The 19,526-nt window shown below is 37.1% G+C and overlaps 1 protein-coding gene and 1 non-coding gene across 2 annotated transcripts; one reads left to right on the plus strand and one right to left on the minus strand.

Moving 5' to 3' along the window:
• Nucleotides 1-169: 169 nt before the first annotated feature.
• On the minus strand, nucleotides 170-16,316 carry LOC132173654 (uncharacterized). The gene is made up of 9 exons (XM_059585214.1): nucleotides 16,018-16,316; nucleotides 8,530-11,718; nucleotides 8,364-8,444; nucleotides 5,819-5,971; nucleotides 5,460-5,623; nucleotides 4,959-5,106; nucleotides 4,748-4,870; nucleotides 4,298-4,385; nucleotides 170-555 (listed from the first exon to the last, which is right to left on the minus strand). The coding sequence occupies exons 2-9, from the start codon at nucleotides 11,410-11,412 to the stop codon at nucleotides 362-364; spliced, it is 3,834 nt and encodes a 1,277-aa protein (XP_059441197.1). The 5' UTR covers nucleotides 11,413-11,718; nucleotides 16,018-16,316; the 3' UTR covers nucleotides 170-361.
• A 2,368-nt stretch (nucleotides 16,317-18,684) lies between these two features.
• TRNAR-CCG (transfer RNA arginine (anticodon CCG)) lies at nucleotides 18,685-18,757 on the plus strand. Its single transcript has one exon. It is a non-coding gene; the product is annotated as a tRNA-Arg (tRNA).
• The last annotated feature ends 769 nt before the right edge of the window (nucleotides 18,758-19,526 follow it).

The following is a 19,526-nucleotide window of genomic DNA, read 5'->3' on the forward strand; positions in this document are numbered from 1 at the left end:
AGAGGTATCCACCTGTTTCAAACGCTTAGCAAGCTGATGGAAGGGAAGAACATCGTTAAAAGCCTGCATGTTAGATGCGATGTTGATGTGACCAAAAAGAAAAGGGATTTACAATTTCTATTAATGAAGTAAAAATCTCACATCCTGTAAAAAAGGTTGTGGAGTTGAGGAAGGAAAAAGAGGATTATTATTAAGAGATTTACTTGGAAAGAGAGGCTATTCCATTTTGAGGGAAAAGAAAATTATGGAAGCCAATTATTCCTGACTAATATTATAAGCTAGCTATAGTACAATTAAAAGAATTAACTTGTCATATGGTATCTATCTCACATCAGTAATGCCATAAGGAACCAATGAACCACTATTTAGATGACTTTTGACCATGTGCTTTGGCTTGGGTAGCTGCTGCAGACATGACACGTAAACGACTGGCGATTTCCGTGAAGGACGGCCTGGATGCAGGATTAGGGGCCCAACACTGCTCCATTAGTCTTCTCCATTCAGGATCACAGTAACTTGGAATAGTTGGCCTCAATGTGTTGTTCACAATACCTCCTACATGCACAGAATGGTTTTCAAATAACTTGAGCTTAGCAGTTTACAGTAACTTTCTGGAAAGAGAGAGAGAGTGAATGAGAGAGAGCATAACCAAGAGGAATGATCTTTAACCATCAACATTTATTTTGATAGGTAAACCTTATACAAAAGGTGGTACCATAATAGATTTAATTTCATAAAAGTCGGGGTTGGTTATCTGCAAGCAATGTGAACCAATTGCTGTTTTAGGCCCTAATCTGCATCTTAAGATCCTATGCTTCTCAAACCATACCCTATAATCAATCTAGTCCCCTTCTAGATTCCCGACCATAAGGATCCTAATAGAATAATGGGTAAGCCCAGAGTTATCAATACACTATTAACTAGTGAACCACAATCACTTGACCAAAAACATTGTGCACTTTTATTCCATAATACGAATTTCCGGCAATTCAAAAATTCCCATCAATATTCTAGGTTAACACAATTACCTTCATTCTAGGTAACTTATGTAAACCTATCTTCAAAACAGGGGTGCAAAGTAATTGTTTGCAGACAGTTTGAGATTGGTCAAATAAAAACCTTAGATTGGCTTGTTTATATGATTGATGATAATGAACCGAGCCAGAGCCTCATTTTTAACTCACGCTACAGCGTAAACACATCAAATCAGCTCAATAGAGTTACCAGCAGCTCAACTATAGAACTACAATTTAATAGTATTTAAATGCAATTGATATGCTTTTATACAATCTTTCACTTGTTAATTTTGATTGTATTACTGATGACATTCTTATAAATTTCTTCTGAAAAAATATACATTCTTGTTGTTATAAACCCTTTCTTCAATTGAAAAACTAATGGGGTTTCACCTATTATGCGCTTTGTTTTTATCAAAGTGGATGTACTTTTTTGGCTCATACATTCAATATTACCATCCCTGATTACCAAAACTCATCTTAAGCATTTCTTGACCAGCTAAATCTTACCAGTCCACATTGCTTGAACCCAGGATGTGATTATACTAATCGATACTGAAATACTTTAAAGAATTCAGGAAAAGCTTCCTTCAAAGGCTGATCCCGCACCAATTATCATGCCAAAATCTAATGTGGGAGCCATCTCCTACTCCAAAACTAATAAATCTTGAGAAAACATCCCACACTCTCCGAATATGTTTCCACACTCCAACTCCATAAGGACTCTTCACCACTTTGGTACACCAACCGCCATTCATGCACCCAAGCTTGACCTCAACAACCAACCTCCAATATGCCTCCCTTTCCGTAGCATATCACCATAACCATTTACCCAATAAAGCGAGATTGAAAGTGCGCAAGTTCGGATGCCCAAACCACCACCTTGCATGGGAGAGAAAATTTTAGCCCACTGCACTAAATGGAATTTAGGCTCCTCATTTATGCCACCTCATAGAAAATCTCGTTATATCTTCTCCAATCTGTTCACCACACTCACAGGAATAGGGAATAGAGACAAGAAGTACATAGGAAGGTTGGACAAAGTGCTTTTAATTAGTGTGAGCCTCCCACCCTTTGATAGATACATCTTCTTCTAACCCACCAATTTCCTTCCCATTTTCTCAACAATATCATTCCAAATGGTGGTAGCCCCCAAAGGAAGACCCAAGTATTTCATAGGTAATCCTGCCACTCTACAACCAAAGATGCTTGCCAGCCTATCAACATTTTTCACCTCACCAATTGGAACAATCTCAGACTTTGACAAGTTAATTCATAACCCCGAGACAACTTCAAAGCATAGAAAAAGGCAACGTAGATTTCTAAGTTGATCCTCATTGGGTTCACAAAATATCAATGTATCATCAGCAAATAGCAAATGTGAGACACTAAGTCCAAGATTATTTCTTGTCCCCACTGAGAAACCAGCCACAAGACCACTTTCTTCTATAGCCTCCATCATTCTACTCAGCGCCTCCATAACAATAACAAATAGAAAAGGAGACAGTGGATCCCCTTATCTTATGCCCCGAGAGCTACTAAAAAAGCACGAGGGTTCTCCATTAATCAAAACTGAATATCGGACTGAAGAAATGCAGAACGCTATTCAATTCCTCAATTTCTCCCCAAACCCACTTCGTAGCAATATGAATAGCAAAAACTCCCAATTCACATGATCATACGCCTTTTCTAAGTCCAATTTACAAAACAAACCGGGTTCTCCAAATCTAAGCCGGCTATCAATGCCTTCATTGGCTATCAGAACCGAATCGAGAATCTGTCTCCCCTTAATATACGCATTTTGAGACTTCGATCTTATGTTCTCTAACACATTTTTCAATTGATTCACTAGCACTTTAGAAATCAATTTGTACACCATGCCCACCAAACTAATAGGTCGAAAGTCCTTTAACTCGTCCACCTCTGCTTTTTTTGGAATGAGCGCGATAAATGTTGCATTTAGACTTTTTTGAAACCTCCCCTTGCTGTGGAAATCTCTAAAAACAGCCATGATATCTTCTTTAATTACTTCCCAAAATTTCCTTTAGAAAATTAGATTTTCAGCTTATCTAGATATTGCGACAATCAGGTTGCTATGCACATTGCTTCTAAACCACTATTCCATGAGAAAACAAAGCACATTGAAGTTGATTGTCATTTCATTCAGGATAAAATATTGAGTGGGGATATTTTTTCACCTTTTGTGAAATTTGGAGATCAACTTGCTGGTGTGTTTACAAAGTCTCTTTTTCATGGTCAATTAGACTTTATTTTTCCAAGCTAAGTTTATATGCTATATACGTCCCAGCTTTAGGGGGAGTATTAGAGTGAATAAATGAATGTATGTGGAGTAATATGTAATGTCCTAAGAGTATAAGGAAATGTATGCAAAACTTCTAGAAGGTAAGGTGTCCTCTTATAGCTATCTATCATGGTACCTAGAATATTCCTGTATAAGCTTTCTATTAAATAAATGAATTAGGAGAAAGGAGCTACATTGAGTCAATAGCTTCCTTCCATTTTCATAAAGGGCCAAATGCATTCCAATGCTACCCCAGGTTCTATCCTACTATATAAGGTAATGCAAGGCAATGTCACACTTGTTTTTAACTTTTAACATGACAGTAAGTATATTGTAATGGTAAAGGATGGACTCTTTCAGAGCAAGACACTAGCCGCAAAGAAGAAAATGATATTGTGATGCAAGTCCATTATTCCTTGCATCATAGGTGTTACTATGTCTTGGGATCCTCATTGCCATGACTTCTTTGAGTCTAAGATCAGTCCAATGCTACCTCTTCTCGATCAGGTGATTGAAGGGGGGAGTAAGCACAGGATATTCGCTATTGGTAACTATATTAATCAACCGTTTCTTGGATTAATTCCTTCGATAGAGTCGACCCCGTTCTGAACCAGCACCAAAGGAATTACATTAGTCCAATGCAATAAATATCCGAAGTGGCTTCAGCACCTAAACACATCCCTTTTCTTAGGGCTTGGCTAGGGGATGCCCAAAGCTAGCCTCACTCTCATATCTCTTTACCAAAGCTTGTTTTATTTCATTCATTTACCTAATGAAGCCCCAAACAGGTTGGCTCACTTGTAGAGCTCTAGCTGACTCATGCGGAACCATTTAACTGACACTGCTCTTTTTGGACAAATTGTCATGGAATGGTCCAATTTCTCGTTACTCTTTCAATATGCAGGCTAACATGACCTAACAAGCACAAGCACAAGCACAACCATGAAGGTAAAGAGCGGGAAAAGTAAAAAAAATGTACCTATAATTGCACCATAATGCATGTTGGCGTATGGCTCCTCGCCAGTGAGAATCTCCCATAATACAATACCAAAGGAGAACGCATCAACCTGTGGTTCAACAAAATTAATGAGCATTGTAGGGGACACAATTTCAAGAGTTAGGAGATCAGGGGAGAGAAATAAAGAAGAGAACACTAAACACCAAGTTATGCTTTTTTTCCAAGTGACAAATAATACACAGATTACAAATTCCTCAAAGTCCGCTAGTGTAAATGAAAAGTTTCTGTTACAGGGATTCTCAATAAACTAGAAGAAAAAATAAAATAAAAACAAATTTAAACAGAAAGAGATCTCCATAAAGTTACGTACAGACTTCCATAAATGTAAATTGGATAAAAATCAGTACAAGATTTTTCGTCAAATTCTTGTTATGCCATCATAAACAATAAATATCATGAGTGACATCCTACCTTTTCAGAGACCTTACTGCTGCTGCCGTTCAACAGCTCTGGAGCCATCCATGGCAAGGTTCCCCGTACACCACCAGAAACCAAGGTATTTCGCTTGATTTTGGACAAACCGAAATCACCAACCTGGGAAACAATATATTTCATTGGAACATTCACAGTAAGCATAAACGGGATGAATATTCCCTGAAATGCATAAAGCCACAATGCTTACCTTGCAAATTGGTCGTGAAGGATCTTTCAAGTTCACAAGCAGGTTGTCACATTTCAAGTCAAAATGCACAATATTCTTTGAGTGTAAATATTCCATTCCAAATGCTGCATCCATAGCAATTATTAGCCGCTTGCGACGATCAAGATGCCTACAAAATAAGATCATTTTAAAAAGGATGCAGGAAATTATTAAAGAAGCAACTGCTTCAATTTGAAAATAGCAAACTTTGGACAGACACATAAAGACTTCTTATCAATAAATAGGCAAACTCTAGATTCTTTGAGTAATCATCATTTCAAAAATTAAAATACCCATCTGTTTGTCCAGTTTAGTTAACTCGCTCTTTAGAGTAATCATCATTTCAAAAATTTAAAATACCTTTCTGTTTGTCCAGTTTAGTTACAATGATACGAGCTAAATTTTAATATACAGTTTGCAATTGGGACCTGACCCAGAAGATTCCAAACTGAAAATCAAGAACTGTACGAGTGGATGTCTTACCTATCCTTGCGAACTAAAACATGCCTAAGAGAACCATCAACCATGTACTCCGCCACAGTTGCTAATGTTGCCCCAGGTCCATCTTGTACTACACCATAAAATGCCACCACATTGGGATGGTGAAGCTTTGAGAGAATGTCAGCTTCCCGCCAGAACTCTGTAGTCTGAGAATAGCAGCAAGTATTATCTAATGTGGCCTTGTAAAAGAAACCATTGATATACTTCTCACTAAAGCAATAAAGGAGTGCTGATCTTATTCTCATGATAAGGTTTGTAACGATACAGAGAGAGAATAAGTGGCTAATACATCATAAGAATTATATGAACAGCAAAAGGTTCAAGGTATTGAGGAAGAGTACCAATCTCTCTTGCTCTGATGATCGGCCAGTGAAGCAGCTCTTCTTTATTCTCTTAATGGCAACATCCGTTCCTCTCCATTTCCCATGATACACAGTCCCAAAGGTACCGGAACCCAGTTCCCGCAGCTCTTCAAGATCTTCATTCTTTATAATCTATAAAATGTATCCAGAATAAATAATCAAACAGTTTTTTTTTTTATAGGTAATCAAAGAAATATCATTAAAATGCGTAAGGTGCCCCTAAGCATACAGGAAGTATACAAGGACACCAAAACAGAAAAAGCAAAAAGAACAAAGAAAACAGCCACCGAAACCCAACTGACAGAAGAAACACCATGAGACCCACAACAGAAACCCTAAACCCGCAAAAACACCCCGGGCTACATTACAACACTGCAAGAGCTCTCTTGCCTTTACCCAGGCTAGAACAAACCCCCCTAGCATCAAAGTTAATCGAGCACTCTAAATTCTTAAGCTCTCTACTCCCTTTAGGTTTAGAAGCAGAAACAGGAACCTCTTGATGCTGTCCCTCATCCACTAAGGTCAAGAAACCCAGAAAACCCTTCTCATCACCCTTGAAGGAGATCCCCATAGTGTTATAGCACAATTTTACATCTTGCACTGCCTCGGGGTAGCCTACAACAACCTCCTCAACCTTCTCTCCAACACCAGCCCTAGCCATTCTTGTGGAGAGAGTCAGCCTAGAGTTGTCAAACAGTTGTGGAGACATACTTTAAAGTTGTCAAAAAAGTAGGCCAAACAATCTCAGACTAACAAAACACAATAGAAGGCAAGTTTGCAAGCAGGCCAATGCATGCATATTAAGTTCTGTGTATGTGTCCAGAAGAAGAAAAAAAGCTGCTAAATATGGACGCAAATAATATTGCAAGATTAAAACAATTGAATCCCGCAAGGAAAACCGAAAACAGCATTTATTAATTAAAGTTATGATAAACAGATCAATAGTTTCAGTTCTAACTGTTACAGTGAGTGAATATACAAATATGTGTGGTATGGAATTTCCTAAAAGTGCGAGGAGTGATATCTAAACCTTCTAGAAGAAGGTTAGGTGTAACAAAGTTTTCTCAAATTGTTCCACAATCACGTGTAAGTATGAGGTGTCCTCCATCATGGTACCCAGACTATTCTTGTACAGATTTCTATTTAAATGAATGGAGGAAGAAGGGGCTAACAAATTAACAGCTCAATTTCATTTTCATAATAGACTTCATTTCACTATATATTACTTTGAGTGTACCAATGGTTTCCATTTTAAAAAACCAGGTGAAGACCAGTCTTTGATTATATCTACAGAACTATGCAGTGCAGAATCAGAACTATTTTGAGATGCAGAACACTTTAGATAATAAAGAACTAGCTTTGCCAAGGATTTCGAATAGGGTTACTACCACTCATTTACATGTTGTCCCCGCAAACTAGCACTTATCACACTCAACCCCCTTCAACTACCAATCGTTGGCCAAAAAACCCCCATATCGTTAAATTAGACGGAAAACTCATACATAACACACACATGCTCATTTTTACGATGAAATGACGAAAATACCTTTAGTTTAAAAATTAGATTTACTTAAATACCCTTAGAATATAAAAACAAAAAAAAACAAAAACAAAAAAGTTCGGCCACCGCATGCGATGGCACACCCACAACCGACTCAAGCCAGACCTTCAACCCAAGCTTCTTCCCACCAGAGGAGAATCAACAATAACTGATGGAACAACCGTGGCTCCAAGAAAAGCCACCACCTTACTCAACTCCCCAGCAAATCGGCTCTATCCCAGCCCTTCACGCCCCCCTTAGGTAATAAAATGAGCCCTTTCCAACCACCCTCTGCATACACCGCAAACTCCAAGAAACGACTGGCCCTATTGCCACCTCGACGGACAATCAACACCTGCTGACCCTCCCGGAAAGATTTAACGAAATTTTGTACCCTAGTGCCACTTCCACCATCGCAACCAGCCATACAGTGCAGTAAAGACCCAAAAACACAACACAGGCAAAACCGTTCCAGCCGGACCACCGCCTCACCTACCGTCACCAAGAAAACAAAGGACTTTGCCTCCACAAAGAACCGCCACTCCATAACCCCCTCGCACAGCATCCATTGCCTCACACGACAACCTCTAAGAACGATCTCACCTAAAGCACCGCTCACATTGTCGCTAGAGAAGTAGCCATCCCAAACGATGCCACAGAACGACGAGAATAATGCCTTCAAGCTCCAGTGAAGACCCACCAACAGACTTCCAACTACTTCACGATCCGACCGAGAAAGGCCCTAACCCACTCCAAAATGACGGAATACCGTAGCACCAATGGTCTAAGGAAATTGACTACTTAAGACCCTTTACTTCTTAAAAAGGAGTAAGAGCTAACCCAACTAAGATTCAACCCATGATTGAATGGCCATTTCCAAAGAACTTGAAATCCTTGAGAGGATCATTTATGTAATGCAAGAAGTCCAGAACTCCTTTATGCTCAATAAGGCACTGGTTAACAATGAACATACATGAATTATACCTGTAAAGTACTGATATCAAAATCTCCAAGAGAAGGATCTAGAGGAGGTAGACCAATATTCCTGGATTCAATCTTCCCCTCCTACATCAAAGTGATAAGAAGTTAGCAGGAATAAATAGTATAGTCGTTTAGATGAAGGATTTCTGAAACCGGTTCAAAGGAATACCTCATACTCTGAGTCTGGCATTCGTAGGTTTTCCATCATACCATCAAGCTGCATACTTTCAGTGCCCTTAACTTGGGAATCATCATAATTTGAATGCAGAACTTTGTTGTCAGCTCCAACTGTTCTAGGTAATTCTTTATGATCGTCTTCACCAAGATTAAGCTGTGAATCCAAATGGCTATCTGAAACTCCATCTGACGTTAAAGGTGTAAAACGATAAGATACATGATCTCCTTCTTCAACTTTTCTAATCACAGGTGAAAACCCAAGATGATCCTGACTGATAAGAGAATCATCTTTTTGAACAAACCCTTCTTGTGCCAATTTCTGAAAATATGACCAACGTTTAGGTTCATGATTCTCCATGTATAAGCTCAGGCCAGCTCCATCTTTTGGCAGTGGACTAATGGCAGAGGAATCTTCAGAAAGTATTGCTTTGGAAAATATATCAGAAAGGAAATCGCGAGGGAATCTGTCATTAATATCAATAACTATGTCTCCCTGAACTGGTGCAGAGTCACCACCAGAAGGAATTTCTTGAGAAACATCATCAATTGAGTTTCCGATCCAAGAAAAAGTTTGTGCTTGTCCCTTTGCATCATCACTGCTGGAACCCTTGCATGTGCCCTCACTCCAATGAAGCTTCGGAAGATCAGATGATGTATCCTTATGGTGCTCAAAGGCAGCTACTTGACTCACAGCAGGAAGTTCTGATCCAGCTTCTGCAGGCTCATCAGCCAAGGGTCTCTTATTCCCATCTTTAGTGCCATTTGTTTCATGGCCAGACTTAAGAACAGTATTCTCATTCACAGCATCTTTATTATACATAGCATCTGGTGATTCATGCTTCAACTCACAATCCACATCTTGCAAATGCTTGGAATGCATCTGAAAAACTGCATCAGCAAACTCTTTGTACTTTTGAAGTTGGGCAAGTCCATCATCAATGGAGTTGGTATCTATAAACAATGGCTTTGCTCTTGAGGACTGTTCAGTCTGAGGAGCCAGATTTTTGTCATGCAATTTGTCAACACATTCTGCAATTGAATCCTGCTGGGCAATATCAGAACGTGAGTGAGACATGAGAAACTGAGAACCATGTGAATCGTCAGACTTTGACAATCGATTCAACAACTCTGCCTGCTCCCTTGGAATTCTCTCTGAATAGAAGTATCTCTGAGCAGGCGTAGGTGGCTCAAGGTAACTCAGATCAACCACACTGGACTCAGAATCTGCAGGAGCAAATGCACTACTAGAATAAGGGTTATCATCGCTAGATTTAGGAAGCTGCGCCGGATTCACAGCATCAACCGACGAGGAGACATTTTCAGGTTCCTGGTGCTTTGCCTCATTTTTTGAAGACAATAAAGATAGATCTCCTTCAGATGCAGTAACCATGACCCCTAATTCTTCAAAAGAAAGATGATCTATCAACCTACCATCATGTGGCTGTGGAGGAACAGTGTAATCTTGCTCTGAGGAACAAATGTTGCTGGTGTCACTCTTTTGCTGAACAGAACCATCACATTCTGGTTTCACCTGCATTATGGCTATCTCCAAATTCTGTTCACATAAGCCACTATATAAATCTCTCTGTTGATTCATCAACCCATGAAGAGGAACGAGAGCAGGAATTCCCTCAAAAGGGGAGTGATGAGGAGGATCCTGGCCATGGTGAAAAGGATACTGCTTAGATTCTCCATGGGGTGTCATCTGCCCATGATAAGTCTGTGAGTAGGGTTCATAAATATCTGAGGAACTTGGTAGATTTGGTTGCAAAGATTGAACAGTCGATGATGAGACAAAAGTGCCCATCAAAGGTGAAGTGCTAACACCTATTGAGTTTGTTGCAAGCCTACTTTCCCCCTCAATATCCTGTCCGTCTAACACACCTAAAATATTTGCTGAAGAGCTCATCAGACCATGCAAGGTCAAGTTTCTTGACCCCATGTCCATGCCATTGACAGCAACCATATACTGAACCTCAGAATCACCTTCCACACTCCCCAAACCAAACTGAGCATCATCCAAATCACCCATGGAGAACAGAAACATCCTAAGCTTCTGTGATCCTTCTCTATCCTCTAGTTCATTACACTCCTCCATCATATTCTGCAGATCCTCATAGCAAGACACAGAAACCAAGGCATCAAGATCCTCTCCAGGAAGCTGATATTTAATAACATGGGTTTGATTATAAATTGATAATGTTTTCTGCACAAGCTCCTCCCAAGAAATGTCTTTTCTTATACGTATAATGCGTGTTTCACCTCCAACATGCCTCAGCTTTCCATCACTTGGCCTAGGTAGGATTTTTCCACCAAAGCTACAGAGAACCTTCATTTTCATTGACAAGCTATTGGAGGCTCCAGAAGAGGTATAGCCATGAAGAACTCCTCGACTACTGTCATAACCTGACAAAGTTTGTGGTAATGACCGATAGTTACTTCTATCTTCACAGAAAGATGTGTTACCTCCGTCTTTATGTAAAGAAGAGTCCTTTCTCTCAAACTCTTCTGGACATTTATCAACAGTGGTGAGCATTGAAATATCTGGTCCACTTTCAGACCCTGTATGATTGATGCCTAACATTCCTTTTAGTTCCATATAACCTGTTGCATGATTTGGATCAGCATATGGAAGAAAAGGCTTCCTTGGATTCACCCGGTCGCGCATAAATTCGAGTGCAAACTCCTCGCCTGTCTGTATGGAGTAATTATGAACCGGTTTAAATTCTGGTACATTAAGGTCAGGAGCTCTAACATTAGTATCCATCCCACTCAGAGGGTCCTGAATAAATGACTTAGATGCAGGCTGGAGTTCCTCATTTCTAGGATCCATGGAATTGTGCTGAAATTGTTTTTGTATGCCCGATTGTTCCATCAAACCATTATTTCCGTTTAGCTGAACGTAACTGTGATTAACGTCACTGCCAGAATACTATGAAGAACACATCACATGCATGTACAAACAACCCATCTAACACATGCCAAACTACAAACTTGCTTACAGCTTTTGACTGCAGAAAAACTTGGAAGTCTCAGACAGATGCTGAAACAGGAATACAGCTTCAGTTTGATTCCAGTTTCAGCCACCCAATAGAGATATCCAGAAGCTTCAGCACTTATGAAACAGTGGACGTGACTTAAATCTCCTTCAATAACTTAAGAATCTTCAAACGATATTATGCTGCACACGTAACAGATTCGGGAAAGAAGTTTCAGTAACAATCCAGAAGCACAAAAATTTACAGGAACCTGAAAGTAAATCTATAATTTGACCCTTAGAGAAACACAAATATCAAAACAGCAAATAAAATTTAAACCCAACAAAAATCTGAAAATAAAAGATGAAAAGTAAACATAGTATATAGAGCTCTTATTAGACAAAACCTTAACATTAACTCCTTAAACGAAAGGCAGACAACAGTATAGAACATATAGCCTTATTACTTATCAAGCTGCAATCAACATCTCTAAGAAAATGGAAATCTAGTGTTCGTTGTCAGCTGTTCTACAATGGCTTCCACTATATCCTAGAACACAAGCCCAGGTAAATTGCCCATTATGGACCACATACACAACTCCAAACAATCAAGAAATTATTTATCCAAACATTAATACTATAGGGATATAGAACCTTCTTGACAAGGATACCAACAATCACATTTAAGGACACCTTTATCTTAGTAAAAGTAAATTACTATCTTTTGTTGGGGCAACAGTGAAGCTAGGGGGGTCGAGAGTGGGCAAACAACCCCCCTGGCTGCCTAAAAAATTATTACCTCTGGACCTACATATGCACATCCCAGTATATTTTATCAATGTATTGGCTTTGACTTCGCACACATTCCATCTTAGCTCCATGCACCTTCAGAATCCTAATGGCTGATGACCAAAAACTTTTGTACATGCTACATAAACGACTGTTTGTAAGTAATGAGAACCATACCCTCCCAATACAACACATATATACTCTCCCTTTGTGCCCCTCCGGTATCTATTCTTCATTTTCCCTTTGGGTTTATAGTTACTGATCACATTAGTTATGAAGTAGTGACAGTAGGTGTGGTGAAATGACCAAATTTTAAACCCCCAGATTAATCATCTCTTAGTATTATTGATTTAGTGACTGCTGAGCTGTATTACTAATTGAAGTAGAGGTAAAGTATTGCTGTTATTACACCCAGGTTGCAAAGGAAGTAGATGAAAAGCATTGGCATTTCTAGTCTATTACCTTACTAATCGTTTTGTTACAAAATTTTACTTTCCATGAGACTTCTAACCAATTTAGAAAGGATTTCAAACATATATAATAACCAATACTATAATTCACTGATATGCACATGGTTTTTCTCTCTTTGACCAGAAAAAAAAACATTGACAAATTCACTTCAAAATCTCACTTTGTTATAGTTTTGTTAGAAGTAAAAATATCATATATCAATCAAACATGCGTCACATGAAGTCTCGTTTCTTACTTATTTGCATGGAATGTGAAATTTACAGGTATAACCATATAGCAAAAGTGATTAGGAAATCCTCCAAATATATAAGCTCAACAAATCAAACTGACCATAGTGTCAAATAATCTTCTTTTTTTTTTATATAAGTATTCGAAATATCATTAAAAGTGTAAGTCGCAGCCATGTACATAGGAAGTATACAACAGAAGACACCTAACTAGTAAGGGCAAAACGAATAAGAAAATCAAGATAACTAATCACCAAGGGAGAAGTATTAGAAGCTGTCCAAAGATACAAAGTGTTGAAAAAGAAATACTTAATTTCCTCCGAAGTACTCTCACAGTCCTCAAGCTGGGCATACAAGACATCTAAGCCCCACCTTGAGGGGGAGTGTTGAAGATGGAAACCGTTGATTTGATTCCCTTTATTTAGGCCCAGTATTATTTTGATTTTATGTGATTTGATTTGAATGTAATATTCCGTTATTTCTTTCCTTATTGGTTTCTAGGTTTTATCTATTTAAGCCTATGTGGTCCATATGGAGTAATTAATTGAATAAGAGAATTCTTCTTCTCTCTTGCTTTCTCTCTTTTCTACTAAAAGGCAAGAAGGTACCATCTTCCACACAACAGCACTCTGGATGCTGCCGGTTGTCCACTAACTAGCATACAAATTGACTACTCATATAGGCATAACTTAAGACAACCCAAATCGACCGAATAAAACATTTCAAATGGCACAAGCAAATTCACAATGAAGAAGAAGATGGTCCACGAACTTCTCATTCCTTTCGTACATACAATACCTATCAACCACAATGATGCATCGCTTCTAGAGATTGTCCACGATAAGGATGTTTCCTAAGGCCACCAACCACACAAAAAAGGCCACCATCAAAGGAGCCTTAGTCTGCCAAACACTCTTCCAAAGAAAACAAAAACCATCATAACAACTCTTGACACTATAGAAGGATTTAACACCAAATAACCTCTTTTTGGAGAGGACACACCACAACTTGTCTTTCCTGGCCCCTGAGTCTTAGGTAGCTTCTCTTGTATACTCCTTGTGTACTTGAGGGCGCATTACACTTTTAACAATAATTCAATTATTTAATCAAAAAAAACTTGTCTTCCCTTCCTCGTCTCATTCTCACTAAATACATTATGAAGAACAAGGCAACGGCATCCACCTCCTAATTATGAGCCACTTTAGCAAAGCTCACGTTCTACTGATGGGCCTTCAAAAAATTTCACGTGAGTCACAATAAAAGTATCCCTTGTGCAAGCAATACCAAATAAAATTGGAAAGGCATCCTTAAGGGCCATATACCCACACCAAAATCATGTCAAAATTTAACCTTGGAGCCATCTCCTATCGCAAATCTGGTGTGACTACAAAACTTCCCCTAACCCCCTTCAAAATGCTACCCACTAAACTGATCAGACGAAAATCCATAGGGTCAACAACCCCTGGAATCTTCAAAATGAGGGCGAGTCAAATAATCTGATGAGTAGTAAATATGAAAAAGGATATTGTACAACAATTAGTTTATTTATTGGTGACATTGGCATTAGTTTTTACCGATTGAAAAAAACTACAATTGAAATAGCTTTTTCAACAATGAATATTATTAAAAATCGATTGCACAACCAAATGGGAGATCAGTGGATGAATAATTGTTTCATTATGTATATTGAGAATGATATATTCAAGACTATCAGCAATGAAGAAATCATGTAGTAATTTCAAAATATGAAAACTTGTCAAGGACTGAAAAATTAATGCTGGGCATGAAAAAATAAATTACAAGTTACATTTATATGTTTTAAATGATAATTAAATTTTGTTTATTTGTTTATTTATTTTGTTAGTTATATTTTTTATAAATTTTAATCAATTCTTGTTCAACTCTATCTTTTTAATCTTGACCCCGGTGAATCAAAATCCTAGCTTTGCCACTGTGTTGGGTATTTCATGCTAAGCAACAAGTGTTTCATTTTTCTCTTATGTAATCAATTACAAAAAATGCATGTTTATCAAGTATCTGGCAGTCAAATAAGTTTACGAAAGCTGGACTAGAAAATGGGCCATATCTTTCTTTTCCTTTTTTCCCTTGTCCTTTTCTTTTTCTTCCTCCCTTTTCACCACACAAATATGCATGTTTGAGCAATACTGAAGGTCAGTAGATGAATGTGGTCCTTCTGCACTATAACTCTCTTTCTGAACAGATGGCACATGTAAGTGTAGTTTTACCATTATATGGGCCTAATCTTAGTAATTGTCCATGATAAAATTCAGCATGGACATATTTTAAAAGATGTGCAAAGCAGCTAATAAATAATCATTGCTCCACCAATTAAGAATGCATTCTAAATCTATTAGCCCAAAGTTACTCTGTATCAGCTTTTTTGCCACACACACACATATATATATATAGGTCTTCTTGCTAGTCATTGGGCCTTGAATTAAAAATACCCGGTGCATGACACACCAAAGCTACTGATTTTGCCAAGCAATAGAACATGACATACTGAATAAAATGCCAAAAATGATATCAACCGGTACTGCTTCTAAACAATTAGGAATGCACCTACTCCCCTTTGTACTGGGCTTCATCAATTGATAGATGGGAAACCTTGCCCCTATGATTAATAACAAGTAGAAATAGTTGGTCTAAAGTTCGCCTTCGAATAAAGAAACACATTCATGTTTGAAAAGAATTTGAATTCGGAGACAAAAGATGTTCTAAACCTACCTTGTGTTAGTTTATCAATTTGTTTGTCTTTCCTCTCATTCGCATAACCTTAGTTCTCAAACAACAACTCACACCACATTCAAGATTCAACCATCAAACACAAACACCTCCAACACATACATTTATTGTTACATATGCATATTACAAGAACCCTAACTTGATAAGAACAAAAAACCAAAATCAGATAAAGACAAATCTTCGGAAACACAATTGGATCGAAACAAACATTAATTGTAAATACCTGACAAAAGAGAGCAATGCTTTTTACCTTTTTCTCATCTCTGGTTTTAGTTCAAGAGGGTTTGAGTGAACCAGCCACTACAGCATCTGAAAAAGGGTCTCCGTCCAAGCTCACAGAACCCATCTTTCAAATTTTCTCTCACTTTCCCTCACTTTCTCGCACTTACCATATCTAAAGTGAAATTTTTTTCTCGTAGTTTCTCCTCTTCGCTCAAAACCTCAAAAACGGCTTCTCTTTTCTTTTTTTCTTTCTAATTAAAAACGGCTTTTCAAAAACAATAAAACGACGACTCAGACGTCCCTCTCTGTGTTCTATTTCTCCCTCTTACCGTCTTACGCAAAGCTGATTTATATATTCTTCTGCTGAGAGCCTGCGAGTCAAACAAGAAGGCGACAGGCATAGTTCCTAGATTACCCTTCCATGTTTCGTTTTCTACTGAAACGCCATGGAAAGTACACGTTGACTGAATTCCTTTTTTAAAAAAAAAAAAAAAAAAAAAAAAAAAAAAAAAAAAAAAAAAAAATCTTAATTCCGTTTTATTACTTGCGAAATGACAATTTTTTTTTTTTTTTAAGTAAAATATACTTAACCCCCATAAATTAACGGTTAATTTTAAAAGAGTCTGTTAAGGTTTAATAATAGAGGTATTTTCATGATAATATGTTATCTTTATAGTAAATTTAGAGTAGTTTATTATACATATTGTAATTGTCTATTTAAAGACATTAAGCTTATTAAAAAATTACTTTGTGTTTGAAAAAGGATTTTAGATTTTCTTAAAATTTAAAAGGTTTAAGATCTCTCAGAATCTAAATTTTATCTCTGCAAAACCTTATAAATTGATTGGTATGACACTTGTATACATCAAACTACCATTTTATGTTAAAAATGCCACTCTGTTAACATATGTACTTTTCTATCCCTCAAAGAATACATTATAATAATCATCGCATCGATTAAACCATAACAATTACAAAGCATCAAGCATACGATCTCATACCAACAAATGTCTAAATATGAGTTATTACATACCAAGTCTCAAATATGCATTAAGCAAATCTAATGAATCGTTAGAGGGTTGTCATAGAACTAATAATACTCCCAAAGGATATCCAAGAAAGTATTATGGAAGAGTAATGTTATAAGTCTTCTTAAAGTCATCTCAAATGTGATGTAACTTTTAAAATTCATGTTGAACTTGAGATCTGACTTATTGACTTTTAATCTATTGGTAATTTTAAAAGTCACATCACATTTGAGATGACTCTAAGAGGACTCTAAGAAGACTTATAACATTACTCATCATGCAATGGACTACCGAAATCTCGCAATTGCTCTCCACTCAAAAGTGGGTTCCAACTCCTTAGAGATCAATTTACTGAATTTAGTAAGGTGGTCCAAAGTTGGTTTCCTATCCTGATCCCAACATCCATCCTCAAAAGAATCAATAATTATAAAAACATAAATGTTTTACAAATGAAATTAATAAAGTGTGAATCTACGACTTAGTGATTATAGATACATAAGAATACAAGTTATAGTTTAATGAACCCTATTTGAGTAAAAATGTCATTTAGCTATTCCAACATAAATATACAATATCGTTAACAGTTATAGCACATGGATGCAGTATAGATATAAGATATATGATAATTAAGGGAACATGTTATAGTGTACTTCATATGGTTTATCTAAGCCTCTAACAATTTGCTTGGTAAGGTTGCCACTGTCATGAAGGACCTATAGTAAAACATTGGTGTCCCAATGTTGTCACTCGTCGCATACCGGCCCAAACAGATTTAAACCTCGGGTAATCCACACCACTAACAATGTAGTCATTGTAACTACCAATCAAACATGGTTGAGTCTACCACCAATAACACCATTGAAGCCAATACCAAATATAGAAGTAAATCTATTGACCATAAGGATTAACTTGTATAATGGTAACCCATAGCCTTCATCCATACATGAAGTGTTATGTCATACAATGTAGTTTATAGTGTCTTTTATATGCATGCATCTATAAATCTTTATACACACCATATCATGCTAACTCATGTTTTTCATAAAATAATTAGAATTCACACTGTTTTAAAGATATTTTATGAAAGTTGCAAATATCATGCTATGAAGTAGTTATAAATAACATGTATTGGTGTGAGTTTACTCACCAAGATCGCAAGGCTCCTCCACAAATCCTTCTAGAGTCTCTCCAACATCAAAATCTAAGAAAGAATCACTAGTAAGGACTACATCTAATCTAATATGTCATAACTCTTGGACTGAGGACAAAATAGTCTTTTTGCCAAACCATCGATCAAGAGAAATGCTTTCAAAACCGGTTAGCCAGTTAGGGCAATTAGCAATTAACCGCCTGCAATTTCAGCCATACTTTTGAAAAACTCAGCTAACTATTTATCAAAACCCCAAACCAAGGATCAAAAAAATGCATTTATCCATTTTTTTTAAATAGCAATGTGCTTAAGTGCTTTTTATATAACTTAAAGGACACTTGTCACTTGGATATTAAATTAACTAAATTGAAATACAGGGTCTAAATGCTAAAGCACAAAATCCTTAAAAAAAGAAAAGAAAAAAAAAAGGTGAGGGGTTCTGGAATATATTCCCTAATTAAAATGATATTATTTTAATAATATATAATGATATAAAATGCGTACAAGTCAAGCAAGTGATCGCGTGGCCTAATGGATAAGGCGCTCGCCTCCGGAGCGGGAGATTGTGGGTTCGAGTCCCATCGCGATCGTTGTCACCTTTTTGTTTTTTCTCCTCCTGCCTCTCACAAATGTCTTGAGAATTTCATAATGCTAGCTCATAAATTCAATAATCGTAATCTCCTTTTTCTTTCCAATTACTTGTGTTGTTTGCATTAATTGCTCATTCTAAATTTTATTCATTTGCCCATAAAAGGAGCTGAATCTCTAAATTTCCATTAATCTGCATCCATCTTTCTCAACCAACGTTTGTGGAGTTAATTTCTCTTTAAAACACTAATTATCAGTCTGGTAGAATGATCCAGTACTTGTATATATACTTTGTAGTCTTGCTTCCTTCAACCCCATATATGTTAAAGATAAACATGAGTTGCATGAGCTGCATGCTAATACCCAAAAGGGGACTTGGCTTACCTACGGTAGAGCAAACTACCACATATCCGTTGGAATTTCTCTTCTAAAGGTGCGTTTGAAATTGCGATTTCACAAGAATAATTTGCGTTTTTAAAAGATATCACAAAACGTAAGGCTTTTAGCATTGCGATTTAAAATCACTTAATTTAAAATAAGAAAAAAATCTGTGATTTCTATAAGCAGGTTAGGGGGTGCTTATTTGAAAATGCGCAAATTTTAACCAAAATTACATTTCTCATAACAAATATTTAATAAAAAAGTACTTTTAAACATGTTTTACCAAACGCCTTTGCGATTTTGAAAAGTAGCGATTTCAAAAACTTAATTTTTAAAAACACAATTTTTAAAATCGTACTTATTGAAATCACAATCTCAAACGGACCCTAA

Source organism: Corylus avellana, chromosome ca3 (genome assembly GCF_901000735.1).
Source record: "Corylus avellana chromosome ca3, CavTom2PMs-1.0".
NCBI classification, from domain to species: Eukaryota; Viridiplantae; Streptophyta; class Magnoliopsida; order Fagales; family Betulaceae; genus Corylus; species Corylus avellana.

What these genes read in the sequence shown, in the direction of transcription:
- LOC132173654 (XM_059585214.1), bottom strand. Translation starts at nt 11,412, where the DNA reads ATGGAACAATCGGGCATACAAAAACAATTTCAGCACAATTCCATGGAT. An exon ending in TTGATATCAGTACTTTACAG is followed by an intron (nt 5,972 to 8,363) that starts GTATAATTCATG and finishes TACATTTTATAG; the next exon opens with ATTATAAAGAATGAAGATCT. An exon ending in CTTCACGACCAATTTGCAAG is followed by an intron (nt 4,871 to 4,958) that starts GTAAGCATTGTG and finishes ATTGTTTCCCAG; the next exon opens with GTTGGTGATTTCGGTTTGTC.